The sequence below is a fragment of the Gymnodraco acuticeps genome, unplaced genomic scaffold (assembly GCF_902827175.1).
Source record: "Gymnodraco acuticeps unplaced genomic scaffold, fGymAcu1.1, whole genome shotgun sequence".
NCBI classification, from domain to species: Eukaryota; Metazoa; Chordata; class Actinopteri; order Perciformes; family Bathydraconidae; genus Gymnodraco; species Gymnodraco acuticeps.
The window spans coordinates 1,027,394-1,047,806 of NW_022990838.1; the positions used below are offsets into that span (position 1 = coordinate 1,027,394).

The window sequence follows — 20,413 nt, forward strand, 5'->3', positions numbered from 1 at the left end:
TAACAGTACTGAAATGAAGGCTATAAGGGCATTAATGGGAGACATTTTTTTCAAGTAACGAAAACGATACTTTTCACAGTAACGCATTACTTTTGGGTGTAAGTAACTAGTAAAGTAACTGAGTTACTTTTGACATGAAGTAACTAGTAATGGTAACTAGTTACTGGTTTTCAGTAACTAGCACAACACTGTGTGTGGCCTAGCATTACCATCCTTGTGGGGACCTACATCTGTTTACACAGTCACGTGTGGGGACCCGCCCCCCTTATGGGGACATAATGTAGGTCCCCATGAGGGGAATCATTAAAGCTTGAAGCTTCAACGCATGCCGCCGTGTGGACGGGCCGTAACCATGGATGTATAATAAGATGTATAATAACGGCCACAGGCTCTGGGGCCGTCACAGACTGTAAATTAGTTTTTTGGCATGGCATTACTTTCTTTTTTAGATACAATTGTGAATTTTTTTCGACATACAATAATATTACTTTTTTCGACACACATATGACTGAATGAATAACAATGGCGCTTGATCTCTTTAATAGTAAAACAATGTGGTGGGGGAGCTGTTGAACTCTCCTAACCAGAAGACTGAGGACAGCAAACATATTCTTCCATAACTGTTACTAAATAAAAAAATAAATGTTGTAGTTTTATTTTATTTTGATCTGTTAAACCTGTTGGAAGTGGGTTTTGAGAAGTGCAATACTAACAGTGTTATTTTCCTTCTGATTTTGTAATTATTATTTATTTGACACCTGACTTGCTGACAATAACACTTTGGTCTTATAACTTTGGACCAAAGAAGAGTTTAAACCCACTCCTCTATAGATCATCTTGACCCATTTCCAGAGCTTCATGCAAATCATCAAGCTGAGAGACATATGCATGATATAATCTTTTATTTTAACCCATGGGATTTATCTTTTACAGTGCATTTCTTTACAACAATTATTCATTAACTGACAGGTTTGAGCCACCACTACGGATCAGATAACTATGTATGTTACATTTCTGAATTCCTCTTAGACATTTCGACTTCATGAACACCGTGTGGAAAAAACCTCAAATATTAGACAATGGATAACCTCACAGGTTAAGTAGTTCAGTGACATCCCATCATCTATTGAAACGTTAGCCTCTTATCAAAGCGCACCATCTGTTAATATTTTGCTTTCTCAGTGTTATCAAGTAGGTAACTATCTGTACCAATAAAACATACAGAAATGTGGCCAATTAGAAACCTGCTGCCATCCATAGGAAAGAAAAAGGCTTTAAACAAAACAAAATAAAATATGGCACTATTGTCTCAACAAACAGTAGACACAAACACATTATTTAAAAGGGGACTGTGGCCAAACTCCCCTGTAAAGAACAAGAAACTCCTAGCACTTTGTTCAGTCTTTACTGCCAGTTAACACTCTGAGGAGTCATCAGTCAGGTGGACGTCAAGCTTCATGTGGACATTACTAATTCATTCACAAACACCTCAGCAGGAAAACCTTCCCTCTGTCACATTGCAGTACCTTCAAATGCCATTTCACCACATCAGAAGAAGACGTTACAGAAATCTGCTGTCTCCAATCGTTATTGTGTTCTCTTCCTCTTAGCACATCAAGCACACGTCCCATTAAACAAACAAAACACGCATCACTGCATCGCTCGGTCCACGCACATCCCTCAGAATGTCACAACATGGCTATACTGGAGAAAAGCATCGATAAAGACAGAACCACATTGACTGTGCATATACATCATCTTGAAAACACATTGCAGCAATGAAACACAAATACGACCCACCAATGCACAAAAACTCGATCCAGTTATCCGTTACATATTACATTCAAGCTCCAAGAAAAAAAGATGCAATGACAAAGTAAACAGCAGATTTCTCCCTTTTGCTCAAGTTTGGTCTCAAATTCCCTCCAACACACGACAGCTAGTAGTGCACAAAAATAAGAATACAAAATTAGACTTTTAAATACTGTAGCAGCAATTATTTTCTTTTAAAGTTGAAAGCCTCCAGTAGTACAGGTAAAGGCTTCGGAGTCCCCCGACACGTAGGAAGGGTGAGCGATTGTCCTCTGAAGTGCGAGACAGTGTCTGTAAGGAGGGTGCAGGTGTTTGGTACTAAAGGGGGGTGGACAGGTGGGAGGAGAGCCTTGTACGGGGCTCCAGGAGGGAGCGGAGCCGTGTGGAGGCCGCTGGACGCTGCAGGGCTCAGGCCTGAAAATGTCTCTGATCAGAAGGGTTTCCCCCTGCTGACACGCCTCCATCTCACACTTCCCCTTTCCTTTCTTCCGCCTCTTAGGACAATCTCATAGTGCATCTCTTCTCCCAAACCTATCAAAGAGTAACAGTTCCTCCTCAACATCCTCCCCCCAGCAGCCAGAACCACGGCAGGTTGCGGTGACAACGGGGCGCTCAGCTCATCAGTCCAAAAGGAGCAGGACAGAGCCGAGGCGGGCCAGGCTAAACGATGCTTCTCTCAGCTGGAGGCTGTGGCGATGGCCTTCTTCAGCTGCTGGCTGCGGATCTCCCGGGTGCGGCACACCAGGAGCAGGTCGTAGCAGATGTTGCACACCAACACCGGGTCATACAGCTGCTGGTCGGGGATGGGCAGCTTCAGGTGGCAGCAGTCTTTACAGAACACATTGCCGCAGTTCCTGAAGAGGGAGAGCACCCAGGAAGTTAGATCTGTGTTAGAGCTGTATTATAACCAGCAGCAAAAATGTAAGACTTTAGAAACAAGAATATAACTGTTTACTGTACAACTGTTTTACAACTGTACAGATACAAAAGAGATTAAAGCAGGTTTAATTATGTTAGAATGATCCATGCACTTTAACAACAAGGTACATATAGTGTGTTAGCACTTTAAGTAATAAAGAAAAAAAAACATGCTCTAATTCCAATTTAAAACATAGGTTTGTGGTACATCTCAGCCTCTTGTGGCCGAAATTAGTATTACAACTACTTTATTTCATAAACACAGGAGATTTTTTTTTTTAAATCATGCTACGAAAAGTCGCAGCAGATAATCAGTTAACTACATCTACTGTAGTATGCATTTTGTCCTTCCCCTGTATTTTCAGGGTATTTTTCAGTTTTTCAGCAGAGCAAATAAATAATAATCTTGCGTGTGTCTTGCTAGTTTGGCAGAATTGTGATGCAACAAAGGCTTACCAGGAGAGACGTGTGTCTAGTAAGCGCTCAAAGGCAAATGTTCATATGTGATGCTTTTAGTGAATACACTAATCAGGATGTATTAACTAGGAAAACACATTTGTTGAGTCAACAACAACAATGGCTAGAAGGAATGAGAAGGACTTACTAGTCAATACATATATTTACTTGTGTTGGTCCCAGATTCTTAAATGTTTCTTGATTATCTCTATTTTAAATCATTATTAAATAAAAAAGTTATTGACATTTTAGAAACTGGTTATCTCTAAAGACGTTATAGATATGATCTATTAACAGATTATTGTTAGAATATATTTTTAATCGATTCAGAGTGAAAACTATTGTGCAAATTGCATTATTATTTTTAGAAACAAGTTCAATATTTGTTCCTTTCTCTTCTACCTTTGATTTGTGACGACATGAGATATTTCAGGATTCTTTGTGTGTATTAATGTCAGAAAACCTCGGTGAAGCCCCACCTGCAGTGGTGACGTCTCTTGGCTATCCAAAACTCGCAGTCACAGTTGAAACAATGGGAGGCCATGTGGTCGGGCACCCACCTCGTGACCTACACACACATACAAACACACACAAAAACATTTATATCAGAACAGTGTGCAGTAATGGATAATGTGAGTGGTTAAACATTACTAATGGTGTTCCCCAAGGTTCTGTTTTAGGTCCACTATTATTCTCCATTTATATCAACAGTTTAGGTCAAAATGTGGATGGAGCAACTTTACATTTTTATGCGGACGATACCGTGATGTATTGTGCAGGTCCCTCCATTAAGGAGGCTGTTGTTAAATTACAGGCTGTTTTTAATATTGTTCAGACTCAGCTCGCTGAGCTTAAGCTTCTTTTAAATGTTGATGTTCTTTTAAACCAAGGTAATGCTATTTTCAAAAGCCAAAAAGACACCGGAGACCACTTTGGATATTGTTACTACGCAAGGAAAAGTACTTGAAGTGGTTGCCTGTTATAAATACCTTGGTATCTGGCTTCATGATTGTCTCTCTTTTAAACTTCAGGTCAATACTCTGCTTAGAAAGCTGAGGGTGAAGCTACGTTTCTTTTTCAGAAACAAGTCCTGTTTCTCACTTGAGGCCAGGAAAAGGCTCTGTGACCTTTTTACCTGTGCTACTTGCAACTCTCTGATCACACAGAGAGTTGCAAGTAGCTATTGCCTAAGATCTCATGATGTGGTTTTGTTAAATGTGCCAAGTGCTAGGACTGACGTAGGTACGAAAGCTTTTATGTGCGCAGCTCCTCTAACTTGGAACAGTCTGCAAAAAGAATGGAAACTGAGCAATTTGGTTCCACTAAATGTTTTTAAAGCTCAGATAGATGCTATGCAATCTGATACTGTTGGTACCTGTACATGTCGATAGGTTTGTAAATTGTAACCCTGTTATATCATATCATGTCCTTTTTGTTTTTCTGTTGTTTTTCTGTTTCATGTGGAACCTAATTGCTGCAGGTCTCCCTTGAAAAAGAGATCAATGATCTCAATGGGATTCACCTGCTTAAATAAAGGTTTGAAATGAAAAAAAGTAATAAGAGGTGGTCCTAGCCTTACAGGTGAGGGTAAGGAAGGAAGAAGAGAAAGTTATGTTAGACGATGAGGCACAAGAAGGATGCTGACCTCTGTGTCCTTGCTGTCCACTCGGTCCCAGCTGCCCTCAGACAGGCGGTCCTCGCTGTGTGTTGACAACGAGTCCTCCTCGTTGCTGTTGTCGGACTCCCGCAGACACGTCTGCAAACAGAGAGGGAATCAGAAAACAGACAGGAGTGAGAGAAGACACTTCCAGAGGATTATCAAAAGTAAACATTTACAAATGCTGCAGACAGAAGGCAGCTTATAGCACTGAGCTGTCGGGTGTTATCGCCAGCTTTGAAAACTCACAATGTCATCTTCGTAATCTACGTCTGGCTCCGAGGGGGGGGTGCTGTACTGTTTGCTCTCCAGCCTCATCTGCAGCTGCCTCACCTGCAGCCTCAGCACCTCCACCTCCTGCTTGTATCCCGCCTCTATCTGCCGCAGCCTCTGCTGCACGGCGTCCAGGGGTACCGGCAGCCCGTCGTCGTCCAGGTAGGCCGGCGCCTGGGGCAGGGGGGGGGAGCTGGAAGCAGAGGGCGAGGAGTACGCCACTGGCAGGAGCTGATGGCCTGCCAGGGAGTAGCTGTTGAGGGCGGCGGCAGCGGGGGCGTAGAGGCCGCTGTAGCCCGCACTCCTGGCAGCAGACAGCCACCCGGTTGGCAGGGGGGGGCTGGGGTGACACAGAGCCTCCCTGCGGCAGCACGGGGACCCGTTGGCCATGGCGAAGCCCTGGGAGCGCAGCAGCTTGCTGGCCAGCCGGCGGCTCTGGTAAGCGTTATGCTGCAGGGCCCGGCCCACCCCGGAGTGAGAGGCGCTGCTGCAGGCCGACTGCACCAGGCCCTGCACGCTCTCCCAGTGGGAGCCCAGCAGCGACAGGTCTGAGAGCTGGCTCTGGGAGATCAGGTGACGAGCGGCTGCCTGGGCGCAGTCCACAGGACTCACTGCAACGGTTAGCTCGCGCTCTGCTCCTCTAACCTCAACCATCCTCACTTCTTCTTGCTCCTTCTGGGGCTTCTCCTCATTCTGCACCTTGTGGTTAAAAGTATCCTGGGGGAGACCCTTGCTCTCCGCGGGGGGCAGGGTGGGGGGAAGCTCTCCCTCGTCTGTGAGAGTCTCTGTGGAGTCCTCCATGGGGAGTGATGCTAGCTGCTGTAGATGCAGCAGGTCTGCAGATTCTGAGAGGCCGTCTCCATGCCCCTTAGCGTGGTCGTCAGGCAGCGAGGAGGGTACGGCGGCGTGAGGCTCTGTGCCGTTGCAGGGGAGAGGTAAGCACGGTTTAGATTTATGAGAGGGTGAAGGGGGGCTCTCAACAGTCCTACAGGGGCTCTCGGGCTCCATCGGGGGAGGCGGGGGTAGCGGGTTAGTGATCTGAGGCAAAGCCTGTTGAAGGACAGGTGAGGGGAAGGGAGTGTCTGCGAGCACGACTTCTTTACTGATAGGGACCGGGGGGAGAGGCGGAGAGGGGAGGGGCTGCGTGGTGAGACATGGCTCCTCGGTAGCGCCCTCACAGCTTTCTGAAGCTGGGACCCCCTCTGAGGTCTTAGCATGACTCTGGAGTGGAGGTTGCCCCTCACTGCTGTCCAGTATAGTGTCAGCTGAGGCCTCGTCAGAGATCTCTGCAGTGGTTTCCTCTGAGGCCGGGGGGGGCTCGGGGGCAGAGCGACCCTCCTGGCAGTGCTTATTGAGATTTGGGTCGCTGGAAGTGCGAGTCAGGGGCACCCCGTTCTCAAAAGCTGAAAGCAAGTTGTCCATGGAGCGGGTCTTAGGAAGTCTGGAAATCAGAAATACACATAGGGTTTAGTTTTCCTCACAGGTGAAGAAATGGCAATGGTAAAATGATCTTTTTGAGACCCTAGAGGGCAGTGTGGCTCTCTGTAACACGAGGGAAATTAGAATTCATGAGAATCTCTGTGAGAACACTTAGTGCCGACAGCTCAGATATGCATCAAACAAACACACCTGTCCAGGGAGCGGGAGGTGAGTTCGTCTCCGGTGACACTCGGGGGGAGGTAGAGCTCCATGGAGTCGTCCACAGCGGTGCAGGGGGAGGAGGTGGGCAGGTAGACGGCGGTCCACAGCTGCAACGCTCGTGTGTGGCAGACTGGCTGCAGCACCTGCCAGACAAGGACATCGCAGAAGGCCACCGCAAAGTAATTATGAGTCTGTTACTCTGCCAGTGATGTCCTAAAACTGCTGTGAGTGATACATTATGAAAATGTCTAAACGATTCAAAGAGATCACTCAAACGGTATCAAGATGGAGTCATACTTTAAATACTTTTTGAAAAACAACATTTTAGGATCAAAGTAAACATTTATAGATACTATGCATTAGTCATTAATCACACACTACAGGTCCTGCACCGGGTTGGTACCTACAAAAAGGTTTGGCAACATGTAAAAAATATATTTTTCATCACGGTTAAGAAACGGTAGAAATAAACCGTATGTGGGTGGGGACCAGTTTCGAACAAAAATATGTTTTTTATGGAGAAACCAAAAATGATTTTGCAGTATTTTAACTTTTTAAATAAACTAATAGTATAAAGTCTGATTAGCCACCAAATGTTTTATTTGACTGTGAAAGCCTGTCACTGACAGCCAGTGATCGAGACATTTCCTCAGGTGGATTTGTGATTCAAGGATGAAGAACCCAGTTTAAACCAGAGAGAAACTAAAGCCCTCTAAAGTGAGTGGCGGCTTAGAAGCTAGTGTGTTTAATCCATGTCTTGTATTAAAAGGGGCAGGTCGCATTCAGATTTGACTGGGAATTTGTGGGAAACGGGTCGATTCTGCTGTTAGACTCATCTGGTGCAGGTTTGCAAAACTGGATAGAAAGTGGTAGGTACCATATCATGACTTGGGATGTAGAGGAAGTTCTGGAAGTTCTTGTTTCCATTGCGAAGCAGGGACCAGACGGAGCAGGTGCGTTTGTAGATATTCCTCGCCTCCCTCTCACGAGCGTTGTTGCACAGGAAGGTTCCGTACAGACACGAGTATGTATGCTGCACCAGCTTGACCTGAACACACGTGGAAGATAAGTCAGACCTTTAGCAGCAATTTACATTATTAGTGGTTGTTAGCAATCTGCCAACTAAATGTAACAATGTTTGGAGTGGAGAAAAGAATGCTGTAGGACCACCCACCAGGAAGGCCTCGTTGAACTCGAACAGGCAGGGGAACTGTTTGAGCAGCTGGTGGACAGAGTCCAGCCACTGCAGGAAGACGGGACACTGCTCGCTCACGTCATCTGCGTTCTCCTGGTGGCCGCAGCGGTCCCCGAACTTATGACCGTAGTCCAGCCACTCAGTCTCTACAAGCACCTGGAAACCCTGGGGACGACACGCCAGTCAGTAAAGTGAGATTACAGAGCAACACAAAACTATACTCCTCTGATATAGTATTGCTCTCCTTTACAACACTGTGACTCACAATGGACAGTAGAACAATGCAGCACAATCAGAGAAAAAATGAAAAATGCAGATCCCACAAAAATCAGCTTTACAATAAAACTACATTTCTAATACTAATATTTTAATTCCTACAATATACAACATTCTGTGGCCACACCCTGCAGACTCTCACCTCTATTGTCCTGTAGTAGGGGTCCAGAAGGATCTTGGAGAGGGCTACAATCTGGGGTGTGCGGTCCCACCCGTCCGAACAGTGCACCAGGACAGGACGTCCATCCCTCTCCACAGCCGAACACACCAGAGTGGCTGCCTTCAGCATGATGGACAGGTGTTGCAGCCAACGTGTGCTCTCAAGAGCCGAAAGCCAGCTAGAAACACAAAGAAGACTGATTAGATAAGAACCAATCTATTCCCTTTCACGGTGAAGTGATCTGGAGCAGAGATGCTGTATACGTAAATCAGTGTTGGTTAACCAGGGTCAAGTTAGACTGGGTTATTATGCTAATGAGAAAGGAGGCTTCTGACCTAAATCAATAGAAACACAATAATAATTAAACACAATAGTAAAACGCACACAGCGGAGAAAGACACACAGATGTAAAGCCAGGAACAAACAGAAACACACATATCCACTGTCAGTGTGTACAGACGGACAGCTGGCCGGCACAGCAGGAAGGGGACTGGACCATGGAAGCGTTGCCATCTCGGTGTTGTGTTACCTTACTGTGAGGTGAAGCCATTAAAAGTGAGGAGGGGGAGGGGGGGTGCTCAGAGAGAAGGTCAAACAGATCGACTCACTTTCCTGGATCAGGGATCTGACTGCAGACGGTCCTCAGAGCCTGGAAGCTGTTCCGGATGGCGTGGATGTTTGCCATTCCCATGAACATCACCTCACAGTTGGGGTAGTACTCTGATTACAAACAAACATAAACAACTCTGATGAAGGTCACAAGACGTAAACAACAATAGCATGGCGAGTTCAGATGATGGTTATCTTATCGTGTAGGTCAAATGAAACATTCATGGTGTTTATTTTTGGGTCAGTCACTGCTGGCAGAATATCCTGCCATCTATGGCTGTACACAATGTATTTGTTTTTACATTCAAAGTTTCATTGAGTTAATTAGTTTATGTTGTTATATAGATAGTATTGGGGAAATGTTTTCCAAGGCCCATACTGACCTCACTGAGCACAGGCACCTGTATCCTTGGCTGCCGTGCTCTCAGTGTTTTGTCTCCCTGTTCCTGCCTGTTGGTGTCAGCTGATAGAGGTGTGATGATTCTATCTTGTTATGCTCAATGTTGATTATTCTCTCTGAACTAGCTAAATACACGGGTCTGGGGTAGAGTTCTTCAGAATACACGTGGCAACTCTCCCGTGAAGTCAGAACCTCTGACTCTTTGACTTGTTTTGTGAATTCTCCGGCCGAAGCTCCAAATAAACCCATCAGTGTTTGCCATCAAAGCTCCAGCTCTCCCTGTGTCTCCTTTGAGTCGGTGACTCCTCCTGCATTGCTACACAGACGTTTCCCCCACAGATAGTATTTATCGTGCTATTAGATCGCTGCTAGACTGCACCATTAATACAGGCTTCCCTCTGTGAACAAATTGTTCTTTCACAGCAGTGAACATTTTGTTTTTGAAAAGCTCAATTACTGGTATAACATTAATATAAGAAAACTGTGCATCATTTCAGTGTTGATTTAAAATTCAAATGTCAAGGTTACTGTATGAATACAACCTTTGTAGCTTGTACTGTTTGGTAAAGCCCTATGAATGTCATATTCTAAATTCTCACACACACACACACACACACACACACACACACACACACACACACACACACACACACACACACACACACACCACACACACACACACACACACACACACACACACACACACACACACACACACACACACACACACACACACACACACACAACTCTGATCTCATACCTTAAAAACTGTAACATTCATTAAATAGTGTCAGACTTTTCAAATGTTTGGTTGCACCAACCTTCACACTCACAGCCTCCGCCCTTGGCTCTGTTGGCCACTGCGGCGGTGTATGAGCGAGCGTCCAGAATCAGCAGCTTCTGTGGCACAGTGTTGTCACTGCAGCCAGAGCCGCCCGTCAGAGAGGAGTCTGGAGGACAGAGAGGATTTGAATGTTAGGAGTGGACGGCGTGATGCGAATCAAACTGCCGGGGGGATGACGAGGGATAGAAAGCGTGAAGTGCCAGGGACATGATTAACAGAAACTGAATCCATAGCTCCTCCTGCTGACACAACCGCAGTGTTGCTATAGGTAACGATCACAAATCAGGAGACCTGCTTTTAAAAGCTACCAGGGAGAAAGAAGAGTAATTACTCTGAGGCTGCAACTACACTACTCTGCACTCAGTTAGCGTGGCGCTACCACTCCCTTTCCAGCCTGTCATCGTGCCCAGAGTGAGGCAGTTAAACATCCACGTCACTCTCTGCGTTTACACAAAAACATAAAAAAACAGAGTATAAACAAGATGCAAATTGTTGTTTTTCTGTATATGTTGCGGTGACAACTGTCCCACTTTGTATCCTACTAACATTTCTGTAGCCAAGGCTGATTATAATAAGATAACATTAATGATATGCACTTTCATTTAAAATGGGAGCTTGTCAGGAAAAACAGCATGACAACATATTTTATTGCTACTTAATTTAATATAAATAGTTTTCTCTGTCAGAAAGCCTATATCATGTGTTCAGTTATGTGTATATCTGTGTGTGTCCGCAGTTACTTTGGCCTACTACTGGACCAATCAGCTTAATGTTTATCATGTTCATTTATGACTGAATGCTAGTATATCTAGTGATTGCATTGATTCACAATGTTTGAAAAACCCATTTTATTCAATGTTTTATAAACGCCATTTTCAGCCAATGACAATATATTATTTTACAAACTGTGGTAGTAGTAGTCCACTTTAAATTGAGGAAAATGAATGAGACATCGAAATAATGGAATTCATTTTCTTCCTTCCAAGTCATATGGACATGTTCACATAATCAGCCAGCGTAATATTGCATTCTTGAAAGCTACAGTGCGCTAAGAGTGAATCTGAACATATAAATCAAACCACTGCTTTACCAAAATCACTATCGGAGGAGTCTGGAGCGTCCCCGCGATGTCTGCAGGCCTTTGCTCCAGTGTCCAAATGACACGCCTTGGCGATGGATGTCACCAGGTACTCATCATCCGTGTTCCTCCAGCCCCACCAGCTGATCTCAGGCTGGCTGCAACGGGAGATCACCGCCCCGTTTTTCTGGTGCCTGCAATTCAAGGTAATACTCACTAAATTGCAGACTGAAGAAGCAAAACGGGACAATGCTGTTAAAGATATTGGTGAAATTGTTTGATTTGTGGCTTTGTGTCAGTAACCCCACCTGTAGACCACCACAGGGATTCTCTTCCAGGATCTGAAGGAGCCCACACTCTCCAGCTCCTTGTCTGTGATCCATATTGGAACCAGAAGCTTCTGTGGGTAGCTGGAGCACATCCTGTGGACAGGAAGGACACTTTGTTTTCATAGAGGAAGGTTAAATGCTGTTTGTAATGCTGCAAATATTTGACCACAAGTCTTACTTATCAACACTGACAGTATCTCAGTAAAAAAAAAAAAAACTTCTTTGACATTCTGTTTTTCAGGGTCAATATGATCCTTTCCTTAATGTCTATTCACCTGCTGACTGTCTGAAGAATGAAGCAGAGACAGTGTGTGTGTGTGTGTGTGTGTGTGTGTGTGTGTGTGTGTGTGTGTGTGTGTGTGTGTGTGTGTGTGTGAAACTGTGCTGAGTCATGGGCCTCAGCAGGCTGCTGCTTGTTTAATTAGCCAGTTGTCCTGTGTGTGTCTCTCTCCCAGCAGGATGTGCTCTGTTGGGTACTACGAGCAGACTGACCTTTTTTTGTAGCGTGTATTTGCCCAGACAGCAAAGGAGAAGGGAGAGTCTCATACATAGATGGGTTTGTGTTTGTATGTTGAAGAATTTAATGGTCAGGGTCAGTTGAGAGGTCAGAAAAGACAAAGCCAACAAGTATACAATCTAAATCCCTATTAAGCATTACGACATTTAGTTAGCTATGTCGTTGGCAAACAACAGTAGATGTTAGCTTAAAATGTTGCGAGTGTGTTGCCAACGGTAACGCTACATCTTTCTAGTGTGTTGCTGAGTCAAAGACAGGTCTATGAAAAAGTTATTTTATTTGTGATTTGACAATTTAAGTGCAGGAAGAAGATATGTAGCTTTTGAAATTGGGTCCAATATTTATGGGGCAAGTGATTTATCTGTGAGCACGTCTCCCTTAGGAGTTAAAATACTTGACCTGCTGCCGGTATGGGAAATGGACTGTCATTTATCAGGCAGTGTTTTTTAACAGGTTAAAATATCTTTTTTTTTCTTTTTCTTAATGGGTTTATGAACATCTATTTTGCAAAGGACATCTCAGACAATGTTGACCGTAGGAAATGTGAGTCACACCGAATGTAACGTTGACCTGATGACAGATGACTGTGTGTATATTGTCTATGTGCTCATTCAACTCTAATTTATATCCAACCTGACTACAATCCTCCCAAAAGTAACTGTAATCCAAGATGAATTTAAAACCCACATTCCTGACTGAGTTCTGTCTCAAAGCTGGAAGATGTGCCGACACACAGGCTGTCCGTCACACAATCTGTTCAGTTTGCCGACATAGTGAGTACAGCATCTCTGTCACAGCTCTACGAAAGCTCTTTAAAACGTTGTCAGTCACCATTCACTCTCTAAACATCCATCAGGATATGTTACAGTTACAACTGTTGCAGCGGGGGGGGGGGGGGTATTTCCGTACAGTATCTGTGACATACTTGAAGTTGCAGTTTATGTCTGACACTCTCCAGACGTTCTGCGTGTCGAAGCCCATCCTCTTGACCTCCATTTCCATTCTGTGACGCACGTTATCCCCTGAGCACAGAGACAGCATGGGAGGAGATCATTTTAGGAAAGTCAACATTTTAACACATATAACATATCCAAGAGGCATGATTGTTCTTCACCTTTTTGTTAAGAGCTTTTTTTATTTCAAACTGAACACAGTTTTTTTATCTAAATGTGGCCAAAATCTTTGAAACTGGTTTAGTATTGAGTGAGAGCGCTGCAGCCGGCAGACGTTTAACAGGGTGCAATGTAATACTTATGTACGATTCCACAAGGTCATTGTACATCCATTAAAAAAGCTTATTTGGCCGCTGACAGGTTCAGATTGATATCATAAGTGTCTGAAAAAATGAAGGATAGAACCCTACAGAGGAAAATTATTCTATTTACATTTCATTTGATCAAGTCTGTTTGTTTTTGTTTCTTACTAAGGCTCATTTAAGGCAAGGTCTTCTTCTAAAATCTTGTGAGAGTTGACTCATTGCCAGAAGAAAGCGATGGAAACACAAGTGAGAGTAAAGAGAGTGTCAGTGTTGTTAGAATTAGTTGTGTAGGAGTACATAAATCCTAGCTTCAAGTCATTTTCTAAGTTTTTCACTGTCATGACTGAATATCAAGCAGATTTCAATAGAATGGATGCAGTTCTATATTTTAGAACAAGACTCCTCCAGATCAAGCAAAATGTACATTTAATTTCAACAACAAGCACTTTCATGTTGTAGATGAATGTTATGGAATTCCCTGAAAGTATTACATTGCAGGTAAATTCTCGTCTCATACACTTGCCAAATACTTGACCAATTTCAAAAGCTGTTGTTCCTGTTACATGTGGAAACAGTGTCCAGCTTGGTTACACTGAAGTTCCTTTAGTTCAGTCTCGAATGTTGTGTGTGTGTGTGTGTGTGTGTGTGTGTGTGTGTGTGTGTGTGTGTGTGTGTGTGTGTGTGTGTGTGTGTGTGTGTGTGTGTGTGTGTGTGTGTGTGTGTGTGTGTGTGTGTGTGTGTGTGTGTGTGTGTGTGTGTGTGTGTGTGTGTGTGTGTGTGTGTGTGTGCTGACCTGGGCGACAGAGATGGACGTGCTGGTCTTCATCATCAGAGTTGCCTCCCAGACACCAGGCGTGATAGGCGAGGGCGAACAGATCCTCCAGGCGGGCGGGGTGAGCTATGGCCCGGTTCAGACGCTTCACCCACTCCTGGCACAGCTTGAATGTTGCAAAGTGGCATCTGTGGAGTGAATATAAGAACGGTGGGTGAGATTCAACAATTAACACTTCGTTAAAACTTCATGCATTTGGGATTGTGTGAAACATTTGGTAATTTCCTCATATGCTCAGAGGCTTTTCAAGCGTGAAACTAGGAGTAATGATAATGCTGCTTAATGATGACGAACCAAGACGTCAATGGCACAGCTGCTGCTGAGAATCTGAAGCATCCACTGGTTTTGAACTTTACAGATGTCAATCACAAGAGAATTTCAGTCTGCTGTGAAATAAAAACAGGCTAGTTCTGTTTGACTCGAAACTCCTTTTAAAGCAATCTGTGAGCATGATTAGAGCTGATTATACACTTGCCATCTGTTCTTGGTTAATACCACGGTGACTGTCATTAATAAGACGGCTTTATATGCTACACAGCATACTCTCATCCCTTAAAAGCAGCACAAACAACAATAAATATGATGTCCATCTGCATGAAACAAATAAACAATGGTTTGATTTTGATGGTATACTTAAAAGCAACATAATTAATACTTTACTTCAACCAATGTCTCTGTAATATATTGACATCCTAAAAACACATTTTGCATTCATTAGTATTTCACTACTTTCTTTTACAACTACATTGCTCCGTCAAAACGTTTTTACTGATATGAGTATTATTTTAGTCTGATGAAAAGAACATAGAAAAATGCTGATAACTTCGCAGGGCACAAAGTTAATTGACTATTTCAAACTGGCATGTGTCTGATAACCAAATATTGAAAGAAATAATACAAATGAAGGGAGGCTTAACATTTGAGTAGCCGTGTGATGATTAATTCTTATTATTTAACAATCAATTCCAAAAATTGCTTTTGATTACATTCCTGCTGAAAGATTAATTAGCTTAACTTATTGTTTCAGATAATTGCGCATAAAATATACTGGAAGCAGACAGGCTGGACTTTAACTCTGTTATCATGCTAACACAAATGTGAACCAAAATAAGTCATAACCTCAAAGTATGAAAAAACATGCATCATAAACTATTGAATGCTTGAATTAGTTTTTTCCCATACTCTAAACCATTTGTATTGACAACTCTGTTATTCTGGTTCCACCTAAGCATCAGAAGATGTTCTTTTTCACTCTGTTACTTAAATCTACCCAGGCAGGAATTCTTTCTTACTGTGAGGTCACAATACATGATCTCTATAATCACTAATGTCACTAAGTAATACAGTAGGCAAGACGCTATATTAACAGAGGCTTTATAAACATCACTTTATTATAACTGTTCACATCTATTTTTACACCAGGGACTGGATTATTGATTGGCTGGTAAGCGCAGTAGTGTACTGTATAGAGGTTATACATTCTCTCCACACTGTCACAGAGAAATGAACTATCGTATTATTCATTTATATGAGTGTCGGACCACCGTACTGAATTCTTGGTAAACCCAAAGCAGTTTCAGGGCTTTTTCCCTCTCCTGCTGCAACTCACTGTGGCCTTGTTTTCACTGCAATGTGTAAGCCCTGCAACCCTATGGAAACAGCACAATCTGTTTTACAGTATTTAGTTCATTCAGTTGTATGACCATTAATACCATATTGGATTAAATACATACACAAGTGTTTCTAATATCATATAAACATAAGCTATACACATTGTACTATTTAAGATTTGCACAACCTGTAATTACAACCACTCTCTTCCTCTCTGCTTTGTGTAAACAGTCTGCCAGTCAGTCTTCCCTGAATTTTTGTTGTGCATCTTTTGGTCTCGGTCGAATCATTTATAGCTTAAATTTAGCTTTGAAGAATGCAGAATGTTATGTTTTTGACAGGATCTAATTAGTGCAGACGGATGATTTCTGACTAACATTTCAAATGGCGCATGTAGAATGACTAGTTTACGCTAGGATTTGGTTTCTTTTCCTCACAAATAAATCATTGAATGATCTTTCATTTTAAAATCCAATGATCATTTCTGTTTTATAAACTCTGGGTATACGTTTTTTAAACGGTTTAGGGTTCAGGGGATTGATAAAAGCATCAATATGCTTTCAGGGTTAATATAATGTATTTAGTGTGTGAGTGAGCAGTTTTTTCCTCACCTTACAACTTTGGAGTCTTTGCAGATGATGTGCAGCTGGAACATATCTCTGCTCTCCACGTTCTCTATCAGCCTGAGAGGTACCTGCAGGGGGAGACAGAGTGCACGTGTCATCGTCCTGATGGCCCACTGTCACAGCGACACACTTCTGCAAAGAGGTCACCACTCTCTGGTCTAGTACAGACTGAACTTAGATACAAATAGTACAGCGTAAGGCTTCCTCTAAGCAGGCCTCTGCATTGTTTTTATCTTTGTCTCAAGACTTATTTTAAGATACCAAACAACAACTATAAAACGTGTTGTCTGCAGGACTGTCGACCCTGCTTTCTAAGCTTTCCCTGTCGATTGAAATTGTTACAGATTTACAAAATCACCCACGCAACTTCAAATTTGATCAAACATTTATGCAACGGCACTTTCTGCACTGTGCATGAATGAATAAATACTATTTCATGCCTTTTTAGCAAACAGCAAGTTCCTTCTTTTTCATGAAGTCTCAAGGTCAGCAAACACGCTGCACCACAAATATTTGTTGTCCTTTGAACGTAAATCACAATTTGTCCCCGGCGCACTATAATTGTTTAAAACCAAGAGGGTGACTTAAGCTGTCTAGACAGTGGCAGAGGGTGGTGTTTTATCATTTTGTACTCACAGATATCTCATTGTCCACACCTGGGAAGGTCTAAAACACAGTGTGACACACACACACACACACACACACACACACACACACACACACACACACACACACACACACACACACACACACACACACACACACACACACACACACACACACCACACACACACACACACACACACACACACACACACACACACACACACACACACACACACACACACACACACACACACACACACACACACACACACACACCACACACACACACACACACACACAGAGAGAGAGAGGGAGAGGGAGCGAGAGGGGGGAGGGAGGGAGAGGGAGGGAGAGAAAGACACAAGACAGGAGGAAATGGAAAAACTATTAAACCAAAAACATCCAGGAGAAAAAAAGGAAATGAAGAGTTAAAAGGAAAAAGAACATCAAAGAGGTTGAAAGATAAGTGAGTGTGCTACTTGCAGCACGTGACCAAGCTAAATGGAAATCGTGGAGAGAAAGACAAACATGGACAGGAGCAAAGGGCAAGAAAACAGCTTAAAGGTAGGGAGGTGGGTTGTGAGGGGGGGGGGGGTGGAGAGAGAGACTGTGTGGTGTGTTGGCATTCATACAGAGTTCATCTGTGCTGCTGGGGTCAAGGCAGGACAGAATCTGACTCTCCATTTAAGTAAGTCAAGGTGAAGCGGCAGTCTGGACGTCATGGTGATCCACCCCCAGCTCTTCCTCCTTTTTCTCTAATCCCTGCCACCCTTTTCATAAACTGAATCCTTCTGGTAAAGATGACTTGGTAATATGAAGGAAGAGGAATTTCATTGCCAGTAAATGCAAACAATTGGCCCGTTTGTATTTGACCAAGGTCTGACGTCAAGCCAGAGTGGGCCAATGGGCCTCAGTGCCAGTGGGGGCCAGGCCCTTGGAGCCTCGATGTCATATTAAACCTATCCTGGCTGTGGATTGGTGGGGCCAGCCACTCCTGTGGTACTAACAACTTAATGCCAAATGCACTGGGGTATGACTAAAACCGATTTACGGGCAACCAATGGAAAATACTTGTAGCTTTATTTGCCTGGTTAGCACAATGATGTGTTTATAACATACATATGGGGGAAGGGGTAGAGCTATGTGCACACACCCCGCACATTATAATCTTTTCTCTACGTCTATTGGCTTCCATAGATATAGACACTGGTGCAGTTTGGACAGAAGTGAAACTGTTGTGGCACTTCTGTATGTTTATAAGTCTGTTGATTTGCACTTACGTTGATAACAGAGTCCTTGAACTTGATGTGGAGTCTGTAGTTAGAAATGGCGATGATGGCTTCGTCTGCACAGCCAAGATATTCCACCCCTTCCCCCTGAAGAACTGCGAATGGCACCTGTAGAAACACAGAACAAACCAGATTGCTGAGGGTTTTGAGAGGCAAAAACATAACACCACCACCACCTGTTTTTGTTTCGTCTACCGGGAGTATAATCTTAACATTCACGTTTCTATTTTTAAAGCTGTACTCTCAAGTTGAGGAGTTTACAGCCATGCTTGCTGCTTTGAGAGGCTGAACTAAGGCAGAGTGGTGCTTTGAGCTAAATGCTTGGATGTTGATCTTTAGCAGGTTTAATGTTGAACATGTACACAATCTTAGCTAAGCATGTAAGCATGCTAACATTCACTAATTAGCATTAACCCAAAGTTCAGGCACAACCAAAGTTAGTATTTAATTTGCTAATTTAATTCTTAAAGTGGGTGTCATGTCGTTACTCTAAAAGCCCCACGCACATAAATAAACAAGCGCATTCTCCTTATGCGACCAAAATACATTTTTAACCAGCACTTTAAAAAAACTTAATTTTTTTCTTTCTGGTAGCATCATGGTGGACTCTGTTGAGGATGACCGCTTCCTATGTAGTAATGAAAGGGTGATCTTAGCTATTGATTACACACCAAGAAACCTTAGCTAAGAATTGTATTTTCTGATCCTGCTAATGAATCCTATATCCAACACGCAGGTTATTTAAAACTGATGAATTTGAACGTTTTTTTATTTATTGTTTAACCTGTTAAGCCCTGAGCCTGTTTTTCAGGCCTCAGGCTCGAAAATGACATTCCCAGAACAAATTACCATAACTTCACTTCTAAAAAGGGTAAATTAATAATCTTTTTTCTCAAAGCAATTATAAACCTGTGAGTTGGCTGTAGAAAAGTCAGAATCAATATAGAATTGTTTTTTATTTTAAAGTAAATTCAGATTGAACATAGTAAATAAAATAAAATTATAGTGTCCGTCCAAAAAAACAAACATTATAGTGAAAACCACCCTTGAATGATGGGATAGTAGACTAAAAGCTTTAGGAATCCAAACTAGAACATATAATAAGTACCCTGTATCAAGATTGATGCAAAACAAGTGAAATTTGACCTTTTTAGAGAGGTTTAGCAACAAAAAAACCCACCTTTGGGGTCATTTGAGTGTATTTGCCGTTTCTCTGGAACCCATTGGTCGATTTTGGTCACACACACACACACACACACACACACACACACACACACACACACACACACACACACACACACACACACACACACACACACACACACACACACACACACACACACACACACACACACACACACACACACACACACACACACACACACACACACACACAGAGGAGTGAGAGTGACCCGCACACAGTCGAAAGCTATGTTACGCTCTGAAATCTGAAACCTAGGCTCAAACTAGTAAATATGAATATGATTATCAGTAATCATTTCAAAGTGACACAGACACATTGGATTAACCTTCAGCAGCGTTGTTATTGTTTTAATGCCATTGAACACAACTTTTGATCAGAACAACAGCAAAGGTTAGACTATTCTCGTTTTTGCTCCGTAAAGCTACGTCGTGTGATGTCTGGGTTTGCTTCCCATGCCGTGAGTTCTGGTCGCTCAGTGGTGATACTTATATTTCTGGAATCTGTGGAATCTCAGCTTGCTAGCTGATGTCTTGTTTGTGCAGATACGATAAGTGGTGGAGTGTTTCTACCGTGAGTTCTGTGCTAAGTGCGATAGCATTTTTTCGCTCAGGGCTAATTCAGAGGCTCGCCGTTAGACTTGTGTTTCGTTTGGCTAAAAATGGTTCATATTGTCAGTTAGCTGAGTTTCCCCGTTAAGTGGATATGACACATTCATAGTTTGTTAAATGTTAAGAAGCCCTCAGACGCTGTTTCTTGCAAGATGTTGCGTTTGGCCCGCTGCGGGGGCATGGGGATTGACAGGTAAAGAAAAATCGACTTTGT

At 43.1% G+C, this 20,413-nt stretch overlaps 1 protein-coding gene across 12 annotated transcripts in view; it reads right to left on the reverse strand.

The window, feature by feature from the left end:
- Window positions 1-887: 887 nt before the first annotated feature.
- The window catches only part of mtmr4 (myotubularin related protein 4), a 53,575-nt gene continuing 34,049 nt past the window's right edge, over window positions 888-20,413 (reverse strand). For 10 of the 12 annotated variants that reach the window (XM_034233045.1, XM_034233035.1, XM_034233047.1 and 7 more), the window contains 16 exons: window positions 18,379-18,495; window positions 16,478-16,560; window positions 14,217-14,383; window positions 13,091-13,187; window positions 11,628-11,741; window positions 11,332-11,513; window positions 10,219-10,347; window positions 8,997-9,108; window positions 8,371-8,566; window positions 7,932-8,117; window positions 7,635-7,805; window positions 6,746-6,900; window positions 5,093-6,557; window positions 4,832-4,942; window positions 3,666-3,754; window positions 888-2,708 (listed from right to left, as the gene is read on the reverse strand). In XM_034233045.1, coding sequence (XP_034088936.1) covers window positions 2,489-2,708; window positions 3,666-3,754; window positions 4,832-4,942; window positions 5,093-6,557; window positions 6,746-6,900; window positions 7,635-7,805; window positions 7,932-8,117; window positions 8,371-8,566; window positions 8,997-9,108; window positions 10,219-10,347; window positions 11,332-11,513; window positions 11,628-11,741; window positions 13,091-13,187; window positions 14,217-14,383; window positions 16,478-16,560; window positions 18,379-18,495 — 3,594 coding nt within the window. In that variant the 3' untranslated portion in view covers window positions 888-2,488. The remainder of the gene's footprint in view (window positions 2,709-3,665; window positions 3,755-4,831; window positions 4,943-5,092; window positions 6,558-6,745; window positions 6,901-7,634; window positions 7,806-7,931; window positions 8,118-8,370; window positions 8,567-8,996; window positions 9,109-10,218; window positions 10,348-11,331; window positions 11,514-11,627; window positions 11,742-13,090; window positions 13,188-14,216; window positions 14,384-16,477; window positions 16,561-18,378; window positions 18,496-20,413) is intronic. The other 2 variants (XM_034233040.1, XM_034233042.1) reach the window with 2 other exon arrangements.